The following is a 17,172-nucleotide window of genomic DNA, read 5'->3' as shown; positions in this document are numbered from 1 at the left end:
TAGACAAAAATCAACTGAGTCTGAGGAAGAGAAAAAATAAATAATGAAGAAAATGAAAAGGTCCAGAGACTAGTACACTACCAAGTGTACCAATATATATACTATTTGGAGAGGAAAGAATATTTTAAGACATAAGGGCCCTAAGGCTGGGGTTTGCCTCAACTGGTAGAAAGGGCTAGAAAGAGTCTGATTCCCCAGAACCACAGTAGAAATGCCAAGTACGGCAGTGTGTGCCTGTAATCCTGGTGCTGAGACGGCAGAGACAGAGGATTTCAGAGGCTTACTGGCCAGACAGCCTAGCCTAATGAGTAGGCCCCAGATCAATGAAAGATTGTCAGGAGGGAGGCAGAAAGTATTCCTGAGGGCAACATCCAAGGTTGTCCTCCAGCCTCCAATGCACATGAGCACACAAGTAAATACATCCCTTACATCTGTACCTGCACAACACAAACATTAAATAAAAGACAATGACCAAATAGTTAATTAATTTGATGACAAGAATAAATCTAAGCATTTTAGAAGCTCAAAGAATTCCAATAGTAAAAATGTTAAAAGACAAAGTCCCCTAAGAGAAAAACAAAGTGGATACTCTCTTGAAGGCTGTCTGAAAATTTTCAGAGTCAAAGAGTGTGGCATCAAGACGGGCTCAGTCTTGACTTTACCTCTCTGCATGTACTTTAGTTTTGTTTTAGATTCCTGTAGGTATATTCTTTTAGTTACTGATGACCTGAATTTAATCACTAGAACCCATATGTAGGAGGAGAGAAACAACACCCCTAAGTTGTCCTCTGACCTCCACATGACCTGAGGCCCGCAAGTGCCCCCTCCTCCAATAAATAAAGAAAATGTATTTTAAAAAAAATATTGGGTCTAATGTTCACAGAAGCGATAGGCCTTATCTGGGCAGCTTTTGGGGACTTAGATGGGGAAAACTACCCCATTGTGCAGACACACAGACACAAACCTGTGATGATAAGACACTCATTGTGATCCAGCACCTCAGTGAAGAGCCGTGAAATAATCAACTCAGGATTGATTAAAAAGCGGATTTCTTCTTGTACAAGTCCTGCACCAGTTACACCACCTCCAACAAAACGATTTGCAAAATCCACCTATTAGAGAAAACGTAGTGTATTAAATGGTGTCTAAAACATCTACAGACATTATAAAGAAACTCACATTCTGTGGGATCAAATCTTTTTTTTCCTGTGAAAATCAGTCCCCAGATCTTCCTAAGGAGTGATTATAGTTGCTCAATTCCTTCCATCTCAGGACAGCTAAGACTATGCCTACGATGTAGAGGACATCACATGGGGGGTTACAGATGATGATAGGTGGTCTCGGGTATACAGAGGCTTTTACTCAAATCTTGAAGTTCTGGGAAAGATTCATTTAGCAACTTAGACAAGTGTTTTAAGATAAAAAACTGAAAAGAGTAAAATTAATAGCAAAGAGGTTAGCTAGATAACTAGTGAATAATTGATAGGCCTCAATAGGACTGTGGCACAGTATTAAGAAAAAGAAGAGATCTAGAAATTCCAGAAATGGAATGGACAGCATTTGAGAAATGAAAAACTAACTACATGCCCATCATTGTAATGTTTCTATGAATACAAACAGGGTTTGAAATCAACATAACTTGATTTTTACGACAATCAGGTATGTAACTAAAATAAAAAGATATGATTTATCAAGCTTATACACTACTTGATAATAATTATGAAAAACACACTGCATATTATTGTTCACTCTTTGATAAAAAGACCCTTGACCGTCATTATTTGCAAGATGGACACAGAAATATACTGTGAAAGCAAGAGCTTAGAAAAGAAAAAGAAACTCAAAGCTTTGAGTACTTAAAAAGTTCTTATAATGGGCCCCTTGTAATGGGTGGGAAACCTGTTCCAGTACACAAATACATGAACATGAGTGTCTCTTTACTTTTAGCCAATCATTTTCCAAGTCTCTTACTTTAAAAGTACTTGCTCAGATTACTCAGTTTCTGCATTGTGACTTGATGAAAAGAGAGAAATGATAACACTCCTTACAGACATTTTGCTGTTGCCATTCAATATACTATAATTTATTCTCTACATAATGAGCTTTTGGAGCACTGCAATACAATAGTCCCTGACCTCCTGGGGAGATGTAGAATGGATAGAAAGAACAATTAATAGTGCTAGAAGCCTTTATGGTAGTCTTTTAACTTACCAAGGCCCCATGTTTCATATAATATATTGCAGGGAAGTGGGGAGAATCTCAACCCTGACTGTTGGTAAATGATTCCTTGTTGAATTGTTCTGTAATGAGAGGTCAGCATTCCTGTGGTGCTAACTACAATAGCTTTGCTTAGTTCTTAGGTACATTATGAGTCCCTCATTTTATCCAAGATTCTAATGCAAGAAAGAACTACATAAAGAAAGAAATGCAACAGAAAGTGATATTCATTTGGAACAATTTTTAAGCACACTGAAAAATTATTTTTTAAGTAGAAGAAAAATTGTAAGATTAATTACATTTTTTCAAATACAAAGAATAGACAAATTACTAATTTAGTTATTTTAAGTGTTTTTGTTTGAAGATCAAGGAATCACTGGGAGAAGGTGATTTGAAGTAGGAGTGTGGGTATGAGTGTATATGTGTGTAGGAGAGGGAGAGTGTGTGTGTGTGTTTTCATGTGCATATTGAAATAGGGCTCTGTTACAGCTCAGGGAGACCTTGAACATGCTGCTGTAAACTTGCAGCAATCCTCCTAAATGCTGGGGTTACAGGATGTGCTACCACAGCTACCTGGAAAGTGATTTAAAATATAACTCAACAACACAGAGCACGCCTATAGCCCAGAAGGCAGAGGCAGGAGGATCATAAGGCTGAGAGCACCTTGGATTATGGAATGAATCCAAGATCAGCCTGAGCAACACAGTGAGAAGCTATCTTACAGAGCCTAGAAGAAACAGAAAACAGAACATGCTTCTTTTCAAATTTTATTTATATATACCTACATGAAGGACTGTTCTAGAAAGAATAAGATTCTTCAGCTACTTTGGAACTTAAGTCCTTGACCTCATTCATTAAACTCCTGCCCCAGACTCTCAAATGTTAGGATTATGAGCATGTGACACTCAGATTTTGGAAAAAAGTAATGACAGTAACAACTTTATAGCAAGGATTAAGGAATAGCCAGGACTACCTGCTCTTCAACAGAGAAAAGACAATACAAATAGCTATATCGTGTGCTTTGAAAGTGTTCTGTATGGGAAAGAAGTCTGTTTTATCAATCAGTCTTAAATGTCTGCCTCCTAACACCCAAACAAGGCTTGTGGTGGCATAAAAACATCTCAAATAGTCATGATTTGGGGCAAAAACAAGCCTTTAGAGAAAAAGAACAAAATTCCCCGATGACAGCTTGTCAAGAGCATACCCCAGGAACTTCATCCTCTGTCAATCCACAATCAGTATCTGAACAAAGAGTGATGTCCAGATCTTGAGATTTTCTGTCAAAAGCTTTTAGAGTAGGCACATGAGCATACATGAACAAAAAGTGATCTGCTCTGTTTTTCTCCATAGCTTTTTTGCATTAGATCAATTAAGGAGTCAAGTTTTCAAATTTTCTTTTCTATCAGAAACCTACCAAGAGGAAAGTCTTAAATGTACATATATGTCTTCTATTTACCTACCTGTAGCATACCTCGGCCATTGCCTTCTATGGTACCCTCGTAAGTGACATGTAATCGTGTCAGGGGTTTTTCACATCTACAATGTAGAAAGTATTTTCTTAGGTAAGTAATTCACAATACACAAGTGTGAAAACACAAATGACTATGAACAAACAAGCAAATGAAACCATTCTAAATCTCAAGAGCCAGAAATAAATGTTAACAATCATGGTCTTTATCCTCCCAATTTGTTCTCACTCAAATATGCTTATTTGTATTTGCTTTAACATGAGACAATATTATTTTCCTCTACGTGAAATTAAGAGTTAAAAGTTTTCTTAAGACACAAAAATGAAAATATATGAAACTTTATTATCATACTAGAATTTGCAACTCCCTTGTTCTTAGATGGGCCCTATTTTCACTAGTTTGACAACTAGTGTTTAGTTAGGGAGGGCTACCATTGGGATTCTGACCTATTGAATTTTTATATTAACACTGTTGACGGATAAACCTAGCATTTGTAAATAAGTACTCAGGAGGCACAATTATTTTCATTTTCATAAACTATGGTTACTGAGATACTGGCCTGTGTTACAATAGGTTGATAGTTTTATTGCATTAACAGCATTTGAAGATTTTCCTGTCTTTCTTCTTTCTTTCTTTTTTTTCTTTCTTTCTTTCTTTCTTTTTTTGAGACAGGGTTTCTCTGTGGCTCTGGAGCCTGTCCTGGAACTTGCTCTGTAAAACAGGCTGGCCTTGAACTCAGAGATCCTCCTGCCTCTACCTCCTAAGTGCTGGGATTAAAGGCATGTGCCAACTACACCCAGCTTGAAGATGTTATTCTTTTTTTTTTTCTTTGTAGATTTACCTCCCCCGAATGCTTATTGAAAAACAAAACAAAACAAAACTGTATTAAGATATACTGGTTATATTTTACTTGTATTTATTATTTATATTAATTTATAATAACATATAGATGCTAACTTGAATAGTACTCTAACAACGTTTTTGGAGTAGGTGATGAATAAGCACACAAACAAAATACACACACACACACACACACACACACACACACACACACACACACATACACTCACTTTCTCTCACATACATGTAATTTAGAAGTGCTATTTTATATGTATATATATTTTTTATTTTTCTTATTTTACATATCAATCCCAGTTCCCTCTCCCTCCCTCCCATCCTACCCACTCTCATCCCTACTTCACAGGGAGGGTGAGGCCTTCCAGGAGGGATCATCAAAATCTGTCAAGTCATTTGGAGTAGGGACTAGGCCCTCCCTCCTGCCTTTAGGCTAAGGGAGAATCCCTCCATGGGGAATGTGCTCCCAAAGTCCTATTTATTGATGAGATTTACTCATGTCCTAATTTTATGAGCCTACAAACATTTGTGGCAAAACACTAACCTAACTGACAGATAAGCTTAATTTAATACAGTTTCTAGTCTAAGAACTTTATTTGGATTAACTCATTTACTCATCAGGAGAACACACTTTACAAATAGAAAAGAAAATACAGAAAGCATTTAATTGATTTACTTAAGTAAATAAAAAGCAGTGAGATTGGAACCCAAGCAGCCTCTCACTAACTGAAACTCTTAACAGTATATCATGCTTTTAGAAAAGATTGTAATCTTTTGAGGAGGGTCTATAGGTTTGATTTCCTATTAACATTTTTACTGTATTTTTGCTCATGTATCTTGTGTGTGGGCACCTGAGCCTTGTGCACAGGCCAGAGGACAACTCTGGGAGCTGGTTCTCTCCTTCACTCATGTGGGTTCTGGGAATGGAACTCAATTAGATTATTTTTAACTTCCTTTTCATGGCCTAGTTTCCTACTCATTTTTATTCTGAGGGAGACTGACTATGAGGATACAATTGAAAGACAAAGAGGAACAATTCAGAAATCTGTGAATTGTCAACTGGGACTACTTTGGTTACCAACATTTCTCCAAAACTGAAGTTGGCAACCATGTACACTGGTTCTCACTGTAACTAGGGAATGGCTACAAACTGTCTGGCTTGTTTGATAAATCCTTTAACCTACTAACCACTCTCAGTCTCTGCAAATACTCTGCATTTTGGTCCCAAGAATCAAAGGTAGACTATGTTATTAACTAAGCCTCGCTAAAGTACCTGCTAATAGTCAAAGGGCTACCTTGACCATGGCAGAAATAGACTCGGGAAAGCCTCTGACTCGATGACACCCATGCAATGCAGTCCTATCCTCTTCACAGTACCAACAATCCTTATTCCTTCTTCATCCCCCCTCTTTATTTTCTTTTGTTTGTTTGAGACAGCATTTCACTGTGTAACAGCCTTAGCTGTCTAGGAATTAAATCTGTAGACCAGGCTGGCCTCAAACTCACAGAAATTCACCTGCCTCTGCTTCCCAAGTTCTGGGATTAAAGGTGTGCACCACCATCCAGCCAACCTCTTTCTTTAAATGCATGCATTTTCCTAGTCCTGTGGAGCCTGGGAGACTGATTTTAATTACATCCTCACTCACTCATGAATCAGCTGAAACAAACAAGACACCAATAAAGTAAAACTAAGTTAGAAAAAAAAAGTGCTAAGTTGGTTCTGTCTATCAGAGTTAAAAGAACTATCAGTCTCACATAGGGACAGTTAGTGCGTTCCTTTCACAAAGCAGCCATGCCCGTGTCTACACTCCTGCCTGTCTGTGGTGATGTTGGGCGCCCTTCACATTAATGACAGGCTAGTGAGCACTGTGAAGGAGCTAGAAAAAACTGATGCCGAAGTGCCTGTGAATAGAACATACTGTATTCCTCAATTCCTGTGTCTCTGCACAGCAGAAGACAAAGAAAAGGAATGCTCTCAAACTCCAGTGTGGACAGGAGACACAGTAGAATGTAGTTCTAGGCAACACATTTTAAGAAAAACAATTGAAATCAAGGTATGTCAAAGGCAAGTGTATGATACAAAAATGAGTTAGTATAAATTTGTGTCAATGTCAGAAGTTGAGGTCAAGAAAACAATTTTAAGGTATGAAAAAATGTCAAACATTAAAGAACTTCACAAATCACATTCACTAGTTCACTAGGAAAAATAACCAAGAATGGGGGAATGGACTTAAAGAAGACAGATGGTTTTGGTGAAATACAATGTTGGGTATTAAGAAGCTAACAATGAAATGGACTGTGTTAAAACAAGGAATTATTTCCTCAACAAGCCTGTCTGGTCTCCACCTATTGAAGGGATGGCAGAGTCACTGGCATTCCAGTGGGCTTCCTGGGCCGCTTTTATCTCTAACTGCCATGGTTCTAAGTACACTTCCCTCCTGGCTCATGCCATCTTCATGTTCACGTTGCTTTTTTCTATCCACTTCACTCTATTAAGAATCATTTTGCCAGGCGGTATTGACTCACGGCTTTTTAATCCCAGCACTTGGGAGGCAGAGGCAAGAGTTCGAGGTCAGCCTCATCTACAGAGTGAATTCCAGAACAGCCAGGGCTCTTACACAGAGAAACTCTGTCTCGAAAACAAAACAAAACAAATAAAACAAAAAATCATTTCAATCACATATTCAGCCTGCTGAAGTCCTTTCATAAATAAACATCTGTGAGGATCAAAGCTTCACCTATTCAGAAGGGTCCTTTCAGGTTAACTACCTTCAGAGTTATTCTCCTTCACCAACTCTGAACAAAATTACAAACTATAAAAATATTTTTTAACATGAAACATACTGAGAATGTACATGCAGAAAGCATTATCATAATTTTCTCTGTATTTAAAAAGGTGGCCCATATTTCTTTAACCACTGGGAATTTGCTCTAGATGAGGAATGTATTAACTATTTCAGAGTAGTAAAGGTATTACAAATGTGGATTAAATCAGACTGGCTATTATTCTCCACAGCATTTCTAGATAAACATGAAAAAAAAAAAAAAAACCAAAAACAAAACAAAACTGCATTAAGTAGGGAATTCACAAACTCTTTCAATTGTACACATGGAAAATCAAACCTTAAGATTCCTGGCCCGCCAATTCTAAAACACAGTAAATGAAATTGTCCTCTAGGAGGAAAAGCCATCACAATATAAACAAACACTGACTGCAAAAGGGAGAACACTGATATTCCACTCAGTAGCAGCATCTTTACATTAAAAAAAAAAAAAAAAAAAGAAAGACAAAAAGAAAACCTCTCCAGTCTAAACAAAATGTGTTTCAGAAGTCTACATGAAGTCAAAAGATGGAAATTTTATCTAAAAGATACATTTTAACAAGAAGCAAAGATCAGCCATTCACAGGTTTGGATACAGGGCAATTAAACTCTTTGGATGCAAGGCAATAAAAGGTTGAAACCCATCTTTCTAAGAGCCATAAAAGAAAATCCTTCCATGATCAAATACCCTGTAATTGAAAGGTTGACAAAGTTTGTTTATTTTTCAAGATAGAGTTTCTCTGTAACAGCTCTAGTCATTCTGGAACTCCCTTTGTAGATAAGGCTGGCCTGGAACTCACAGAGGTTCACCTGCCTCCTGAGTGCTGGGATTAAAGGTATGTGCCACCATCAACCAGCTTGATGGTTGTTATGGTTATTTTATTATTACCTTTCCCATTCTGGAAAATCTTCAAGACTCTGTCTTGTAAATGTCACCAATCCAGTAGGTTCTACAAAATTGATAAAAGAAAACAAAGTATTAATTTTTAATTTACATATACTTAACAAAAGAATCTGACTTAACAGCACCTAAAAAATAAGTAGAAGCAGGCACAATGGCGTATGTTTGAGATCAGACAATAGTCATTTTATGACATACTGAGCCTGCATATGGTGATTTCTTAGCTACAGAGATCAAAATAATGACTAAAAATGCTACCTTCTTAACATATAACATAACATATAACATATAAAACAATAATCCTTCAATAAAGAAAACTGCAAATAATAATTTGCTTTTAAAGAAATAATAGACTTAAAATGATAAAAATTAATTATTACTAATATAGTCAATAATTTTGGAGAAAAATTTTTTTGGTTAGATTTACTATTTGTTGTTTTGTTTTTTCAGTCAGCAGCAAAAAAATAAAAGTCAGCTGGCCAGAAGTAATTTGTCTGCTTCCAAGCAAAGAACAAGCTAAAAGGTTGCTGCCTCATCTGCTGTCATCTGGCGTAAAAGGCTCTTAAGCATAAGAAAGAGACGTCAGACACTATTAGTGGTGATGGTGTGGAGCCCAGTGAAAGCTCAGCAATAATTTCATCCTTTCAATCTGTGGACAGTTCTGCATTCTTTACTCCCACTAACGCATACAGCAACTCAAACACTATATGGGACAATGGTATTAGAACCAGGACTTTTGGTCACTATGATATCTAAAATAGCCTTTAGATTATTTAAGACAAATGCACAACATACTTAAAACTCACAAGAAATCAAATAATCCAAACACAAGAGAAGGAGTGTGTGTGTGTGTGTGTGTGTGTGTGTGTGTGAAACCAATGTCTATATCATCTTCAATTACTCAGCAGAAAAATGAGGTCATTAACTGTCATCCACACATAAGAGAGACTAAAAGAAACTGAGGGCAAGGCAAGAGAAGGAAGAGAAAGGGGAGAATGATATGGCTATCCAGATAGAAACAGTAAGACAACATCTTGAGAGCAGGTCTAAGTCATCAAGTTTTAAATATTTAACCTATAATAACCTTTATTTCTGAAGCTATATAAAGTAATTTAATTCAGAAGACTATTACATCTTATAGTCCTGAAGTCCTCATCATGAATATTAAATACACATGTTTAACAAAACTGAGAAGTAGGTCCTGCTACAGTTAGGTCTTAATCCATTCTAAAGCTATGTTTTGGTTTCGTTTCTTTTATACATTAAGTTTCTGAAACTAGAATACTCTTTTACAGTGGAGCTACTGAGGCATGGGTCTGAATTAAAACACAACTTTCCCCAAAGATTGGTGCCTGCTTTACTTGTCAACTTGAGGCACCACTGACTTGAGATTAGATCCAACCCTGTTGCAGGTCTATGCAGACCACACTGGTGTTAGGATTACAGACCTGGCACTTGAAGCTTATGGTTCAAATTCTCAGAGTTTCTCCCTCTCCTCTACCCAGAGTCACAGTTGAGATGTAAGTTTCTACTGTATCTTTTCTGCACAGCTAGGTTGATTCTCCTTTCTCTGTGAGCACAGATGTCTGGTGTGCCAGTTTTGAGCTCACCTCTGATAGTCCCCCATTTCCAAGCATCTTCTCCTTCTTAGAGACATACAGTGTGATGGAACTTCCTACCACCTACAGTGTCTTGAGTTTAATGCAATACAGTACTTCAAACTGATTTCTGAAGTTTCTGTACAGTAGGTCCAGAAACTCTACTACAAACCTTTCTTTCTCCTTCAGATTATTTCCTTCACTAGAGTCACATCAAGACCCAGAGGAACACATTGCTGTCTTTCTACAAAGAAGTAAATTACTATGCAGAGTTGGGGAGGGGCAGGAAAGAAGCAATGTTTATTTATATATAATTTCTTCAATATAAGTTCCAAAACTTGTAAAGGTTTATACATTTCTAGTTAAAAGCTTTTATCTTTTTTCCTCAAAGTAATTGAAGTATTAAAACTTAGAAAAACAAATTAGCTCTTAGAAAAGAATTATACAATGTGACCCTCAGAATAGAAAGGTCAACTTTCAATATCTTATTTATTATATCTAACACATGTAGGTAAAAATAATTAGTAGCTTGATACTATAGGGAATTACATAATTGTAATTCTAATACTTAAAGGTGGGGATAGGAGGACTCTTCAAGGCCAGCTTGTGCTATATAATGAGACCCTACCTCAAAGGAGTCATGTTTCTCTCTCTCTCTCTCTCTCTCTCTCTCTCTCTCTCTCTCTCTCTCTGTGTGTGTGTGTGTGTGTATTTGTGTGTGTAAGTCAGAAAATGTTAGGGTATTCCTCAGGCACTGCCAATTTTCATTCATTCATTCACCCATTTACTTATTTATTTAAGATGGGTCTCTCACTGGCCTAGTAGGCTAGGTTGGTAGCTTGTCAAGTTGGTTAGGCTGGCTGGCCAGAGAACACAGGGAAAAGCTGTCTCTTCTCATTCCAATGAAGAGATTACAAGTGCCCACCATCATGCCTGGTGGCTTTTTTTCACATGGGTAATAGGGAGTCAACCTAAGGTCCTTGCCAGCACAAAGGTCACATTTTTAACAGATCATTATAAATTCTAATTAAATTATATTTCTTATAAGCCTGAACAACACTGCATCTTCTTTAACATCTCTTTCAGTATAGGGTACAGAACTAAATTAAGTAAGTTATTAAGAATATGGTTTTTCCCATCAATATCAAAATCTTCACCAGATTTCTTTCTGAAAATCTGACCAATATCTAACAGCATTGTAAAGGACCTTAGAATGATTTCAAGATCTGATTTAAGACATTCCTCCAAGCTAGAGACTAGAAAGAAAGCTCCTTTTACTTGAAAACGGTAGTCCTGACTTTCTCAGCAAGTCTTCTGGCTTTCTTATACCTTGTAGGAAAGTCTACCTACTGGTAATAGTTAAATATAATGTGTATCTTCTTGCTTAAATTAATATCTGCAACTATCCTAGAGGTAAATATAACTATACTTCTATCTCACATATGAGAATCTGCTTTGGAGAAAGGAAGATAGTCAGGTCCCACTGCGGAAGACAGACATGTATTCGCTGAGTGCAAATCAGTCTCAAAAACTCTACAAAGGGCTTAGTGGATGTGCTGGTCAGTTTCTATTGATAACTTGACACAAACTATAGTCACCTTGGGAAAAGGAATCTGAGTTGGGGAACTGTCTAGATCAAACTGGTCTGTGGCGTGTCTGTGAGAGACTATTTTGCTTGATGACTGATTGGGAGGGCCCAGCCTACTTTGGGCAGTACCAGCCCTGGGCAGGTGGGCCTGAGTTGCATGGGAAGCTGAGCCAGCAAGCAGCGATCCACTATGGTGTCTGTTCAGTTCCTGCTGAATTCCTGCCTTGACTTCCCTTAGTAATGAACTGTGACCTAGAAGTGTAAGCTAAAGTAAACCTACCACAGCTGCTTTTTGTCATTGTGTTTACCATACTTATAATAAACAAGAACAGTAGGCCAGGAAAGAGGGATGAGGAAAAATGAATGATTTTATCCATATAAAGCAATCTAGCTAATGCTTCTTTAAATAAAAAGCATCCTAAATACATTTTCTGGTCATTGCAGTTTCTTTTTCTTTTCTTCTTTCTTTGGTTTTTTGAGACAGGGTTTCTCTGTGGCTTTGGAACCTATCCTGGCACTTGCTCTGTAGACCAGGCTAGCCCTGAACTCACTCAGGTCCACCTGCCTCTGCCTCCCGAGTGCTGGGATTAAAGGTGTGCGCCACCACCGCCCAGCCTGCTCTTTCCTTTGAAAGTCATTTTGAGTCACAACAACCCTTGGGTATGTATTTCAAAGCATTTAGGATATTACAATACACATTTATGTTTGTACATAAGCAGAATAAAATTTAGGATATCATATTAAATCATTAATGTTTAAATGTGTTTGAACAAGCAAGTATACTTCAAAGTACAAATATTTCTCAGATTAACTTGGTTTGAATTTTCACAATCAGCAAGGAAAACTATAGTTATGAAAGAAAGGAATTTACTTTTTTCTGTGACTCTTCGGAAGTAGCAAAAGAGTGTTTTCAGCTTCTCTGGTTTCCTTGATGAGCGTCCTTCAAACAACCTAAAAGAGGCCAAAAGTTAAAGGTTTGTAATTCATAAACACCAAATCTTTATTTTTAATCAAATACTAAAAACGAGTTCTTCCAGAGTCAGTCCTGGGACATTGGAGAGCCAGAAAACTGATGTGGACTCCCAGGGCATCTGGAGAGGATTCAACCTGCATGTGACCAGGCTCCTGCAAAGCCAGCCGAGTCAACGCTGGTGCTCCCCAGCCACCTACTGCTCCAGACACTGTCTTGTACCCAGTGTCAATCAGTGCCAGACAGCTAATGTCTTCATGGAAGCGCTACTTATCATGTAAATATTAGTAGTTAGTTATGTACCTAAGCAAATGGTATCTCAGAAAAATCCTCACCCTGAGTATTTGTAATGAAGTCAGGGACACAGACAGCCATGACAAGACACTGGGAAGGGATGAGCAGCCTTTGGAAATTATACAGATCCTGTTTTGGACTGGACTGCATGTTTCTGTCTTCCTAATATTCCTATGTTGAATACAAAATCCCCAGCAAGGATCTATTTGGGAATTAGGTCTATGAGGCTGAGGAGAAGTCTAACAGAGGTCAGATGAGGAGGTCTGTCTTACAGGATTAGGTTCCTAAGGAGAGGCAGCTGGGAGACAGTGAGAAGACACGGTCTATAAGACATGAGGAGCTTTCACCTCACACTGAATCACCAGCACCTTGATCTGGAACGTCTAGCTCCCAAACTGTCAAAAAATAAACTTTATCGTTGGAGCCAGTAGGCCATTTTTTATAACAGTCTGAGTTAATGCAGATCCTTCGTTTGGTAACAAAACCCAAGCCTTCTTTGTGTTACCTAGTGTCCAGCAACCTCCATTTTCACTGTTTCTGTTTTCTTTGTAATGGCATGGCATTGTTATTGTTAACATGTAATGCAATTTATCCAGAGGAAAGAAACGCAGGGCTTTAGAAGCATATGACCTGGGTAAGTAGTTCATTATGAGACTTCACACAAAAGCACACTTTTGAGCATTAAGACATAGCTTTCCAAAGGCATTTAAAAAGCAGGCGAAGATTCAGTGACTATAAATAATGAAGATTTTCTGCCCCTAGTCACATATTCTGCCTTTAAATCCAGAAAGCCTTCAAGTAAAAGTCTTTAGTGAGTGGTGAAATGGGTACCATTTTTCATGATTAGAAGAACAATCTTATGTAAGAATGTAGAAAGGGGCAAGGCCCTTCACAGAGAATCCTACAACCAAAATGAATTAGAAAGTGGAAAGAAAACACAGCAAAGGATTCTGTGTAAAGGATCTGAATTCAGGCAACTCCTGGAGAAATAATGTGTATGGCCATCCCCTTAAAGGAATGCCAATATTGTACATTATTTTAACCTACCATATGTTGTTCTACTATAAAAAATGGTTTAACAGTCCTAAGTCAAGTTTTACTCATTTCAGGTTTGTTGTTCTAAAACATGCTTAAATCTAGCTGCAGCTTTAAAAGAGTATAAAAATGAAGGTTTCAGCTTGGTCTCTTTGGTAATATGTCAACTAGAACAGAGTCTGTTTAAATAAAAATGACAACGCAAATGAAAAAGTCACATGGCAGTTTAATTAAACATTCTATATCAAGAATATGATTTACTAAATGAATACCTCAGCTCTATGCAAAATCCTTGTCTAAAATTACTACTAAACAGAAGGAGTATAAATAGAAAACATAGCCACAATCTCTGTCTTTTTTTTTTTTTTTTTTAAGGGATGAATTGATGTATTATACAATTCAACTAAGGGGGGAGAAGTTCTTTAATGTGACTATTACAGAAAGAGGAGAAAATGACTACTGCCCTTAATGAGTAATTTTCCCCAAAAGGAAAAATGTGCCATATATGGTCATCTACTTGTAAAATCACATAAAAGCCCTCATATTTTATAACCATAATCACAAATTATTAACCTTAGGGGCTCCCTGGGATCACAGACTTATTATCCTGGCAATATGGGCTTTTCTAGAACATTATATGGCTATTATTATCACTATAAATGAGAGTAACTGTTTTATTTTACAAATTTAAGTCTTAAATGTACAGAGTTGGGCATGGTAGTGTATGTCTGCAATCCTGGTACTTGGGTTGTTGAGGCAGTAAGATTAGGAATTCAAGGTCAATCTCAGCTAGTGAGTTCAAGGCTAGCCTGAACTACATTACACTGTCTCAAATGAATCATCCAACCAGTCAGATAAGCAAAATACACCCAGATTTCTATAAATCAAGCAGCACCTGAATGCATCACATTCATTCACTATTCCAAGCCCAATTTCAAATTATTGTATAACCAAATAAGATTCTTCAGATGACTTTTCATGTAAATATTAACTCCTTTTTTGAAAAGTCATTTTTATGTATTTGTACATGTGCTATGTGCACAAATATCATGGTGCTTGTGTGGAGGTCAGATGACAACTTTTGGAAGCCAGCTCTTTACTTCCACTATAGATCAGAGAACTGTGTGCCAAGCACCTTCCTTGCTGAGCCTTTTCTCCTCCATCATCAAGGTCATCGCTGTCATCCTCCTCTCCTTTCATATGTAGCCTTGGCTGGCCTAGAACTTGTGATATAGACCAGACTGGTCTCAAATTCAGAGGTCCACCCGCTTCTGCCTCAGAGTGCTAGGATTAAAGGTGTACACCATTATGCCCCGCATTTCCCATTTTCTTACAGAGCCAAGAAGGGTGTGTGTGTGTGTGTGTGTGTGTGTGTGTGTGTGTGTGTGTGTATGTGTGTAAGTGCAATCTGTCAGGAAAAATAGGTTTAAAAGCTTTGTGACAATTCCCCAGTTTGGATCCACTATGCATATCCACCCAAATAAAATGAATTATTCTATTTTTGTATCATGTAAGAAATAGCAGAATCAATTGGAAACAAACATGAAAAAATGTTAACACGAGGATAGACTCTTGGGGATAAAGAGAAAGGAAAAGCAAGGGGCTAAGGGTGGAGCAGGGAGGGTAGAGTGAGGCTGACAGACATGGGCCTGGGAACACAGAGTATGTGAAGTGGACACAAGAACAGGCAGAAAGACATTCAAAGAGAGAGAAAGAAGGGGCAATTAACAGTTTCAAGAATCATTTGATTTTAAACTTCCCCAACGCCCTTTTTAATGTAGATTTTTCCAAGCTCTGGGTATGTATATGTGAAGTGCATTTTTTAGTCAGTAACATGTATACAAATCTGTACACCAGCCAGGCCATAATGATCCTTGCCCATGTAGGGATTTATACATTTCACTACATGATTATTTTTAGGAAACAACAAAAGAGAGCTAGTTGGGCAACCTTACTTTGTTCTAAACAAAACATTTTGCACTGTCAAGGAAAGAAAAGGGTCAGAGAGTTATTAATGTGTGTTTTCCCTTCCATTCTTATAGAGAAGAGTGGGTAACTAAAATCTTCCCCTGAGTGGAAATACTGAAAACATTACGAGAATTAGATTTTACACACACACACACATACACACACACACACACACACACACACACACTCACTCACTCACTCACTTACTTACTTTAAATTAAGAATCAAACCCACTGGTACATAGTAAATCAAGTCCAAAGCACTAAAACCTCCACTTTAAAACAGAAGCAAGTGATAATATGGGCTCTAGCCAGCAAGTCCTTCTTGGCTCCTTTGTGAGGCACTCTGCCATATGGCCCCAGCAGCATTTTCAATTCAGGGAAGAGGCAGATGTAAAAGCCTCCTGGGCTGCCCACTGCTGAGACCCACAATTTATCTCTGACCATCTAGTTTCCATGTGATTTCAGAAGCATCAATGCTAATCACATTGGAAGCCTTTATATAAATGTTCAGGCTGAGGAAGGCAAGCAGGGGAAAAGGTCAGAGGTATTTAACATAACTAAGCAGGCCTGGAAGAACACAACAATAAATAAAAGAAGGAAGGCTTATTCAATTTATTGACGTCAGCCTCCCATCACATACTTCTACCATTTTTCTTATTCAATCAAGTAGCTAGCCTTATGTCACTCGAGACTGAATACTCTCTCTCTCTCTTCCTCTCTCTCTCTCCCTCCCTCCCTCCCTCCCTCCCTCCTTCCTCTGAATTGCCAGAAGTTATAATTATAAATAGAAACCAGCAAGCAAGCAAGGAGAGAAGGGATAGAAGGAGGGAAAATACTTATGGCTTATTACACTCGATACTCCCCCAAAGCACGGGGGAAAGGGAACTTTATTTTCTCCTCCATATCTTGAGCATCCTCAGAACACTCTGCTTTGGCAAGGTAGTCAGACAAGAAAAGTTATCAGGCCTGAGCAGAAGACAGTGTTCAAGTTTCATTTCTATATATAAGTCATATGCTCTCCAAAACCTTATTCAATACAAACTTTCCTGCCCAGAAACTCCCACAGAGAGAACAACAGTGAGCCATAACAGACACATCAGTGGTTATGAACATCATCATTCTTGTTGTTTGTTACATTAAGATCATTAAAAAAACACCAGCTGGGGCTGGAGAGGTGATCAGTGGCTAAGAGCACTGACTGCTCTTCTGAAGGACCTGGGTTCTATTCCCAGTACCCACATGGCAGCTCACAACTATCAGTAACTCCAGTTCCAGGACATTTGACACCCTCACACCAATGCACATCAAATAAAATGAAAACAACAACGAAACAAAAAAAAAAAAAAAAAAAAAAAACAAATAGAAAAACCACACCACCTTATAAGAGGAGGCAGGCACACACTACTGAAGAGTACTGTTCTGGCAGATACCTAAAAACTTGACCTGTGAACTG

At 37.9% G+C, this 17,172-nt stretch overlaps 1 protein-coding gene across 4 annotated transcripts in view; it reads right to left on the bottom strand.

Annotated features, from left to right (window-relative positions):
• The window catches only part of Parg (poly(ADP-ribose) glycohydrolase), a 98,340-nt gene that overhangs the window by 31,415 nt on the left and 49,753 nt on the right, over window positions 1-17,172 (bottom strand). For all 4 annotated transcript variants that reach the window (XM_051202723.1, XM_051202725.1, XM_051202722.1 and 1 more), the window contains 4 exons: window positions 12,322-12,401; window positions 8,253-8,313; window positions 3,678-3,753; window positions 965-1,112 (listed from right to left, as the gene is read on the bottom strand). In XM_051202723.1, coding sequence (XP_051058680.1) covers window positions 965-1,112; window positions 3,678-3,753; window positions 8,253-8,313; window positions 12,322-12,401 — 365 coding nt within the window. The remainder of the gene's footprint in view (window positions 1-964; window positions 1,113-3,677; window positions 3,754-8,252; window positions 8,314-12,321; window positions 12,402-17,172) is intronic.

The sequence above is a fragment of the Phodopus roborovskii genome, unplaced genomic scaffold, assembly GCF_943737965.1.
Source record: "Phodopus roborovskii unplaced genomic scaffold, PHOROB, whole genome shotgun sequence".
Taxonomy (NCBI): domain Eukaryota; kingdom Metazoa; phylum Chordata; class Mammalia; order Rodentia; family Cricetidae; genus Phodopus; species Phodopus roborovskii.
The sequence above is the reverse complement of the archived record's forward strand: the minus strand, read 5'-3'. Positions and strand labels throughout refer to the sequence as shown.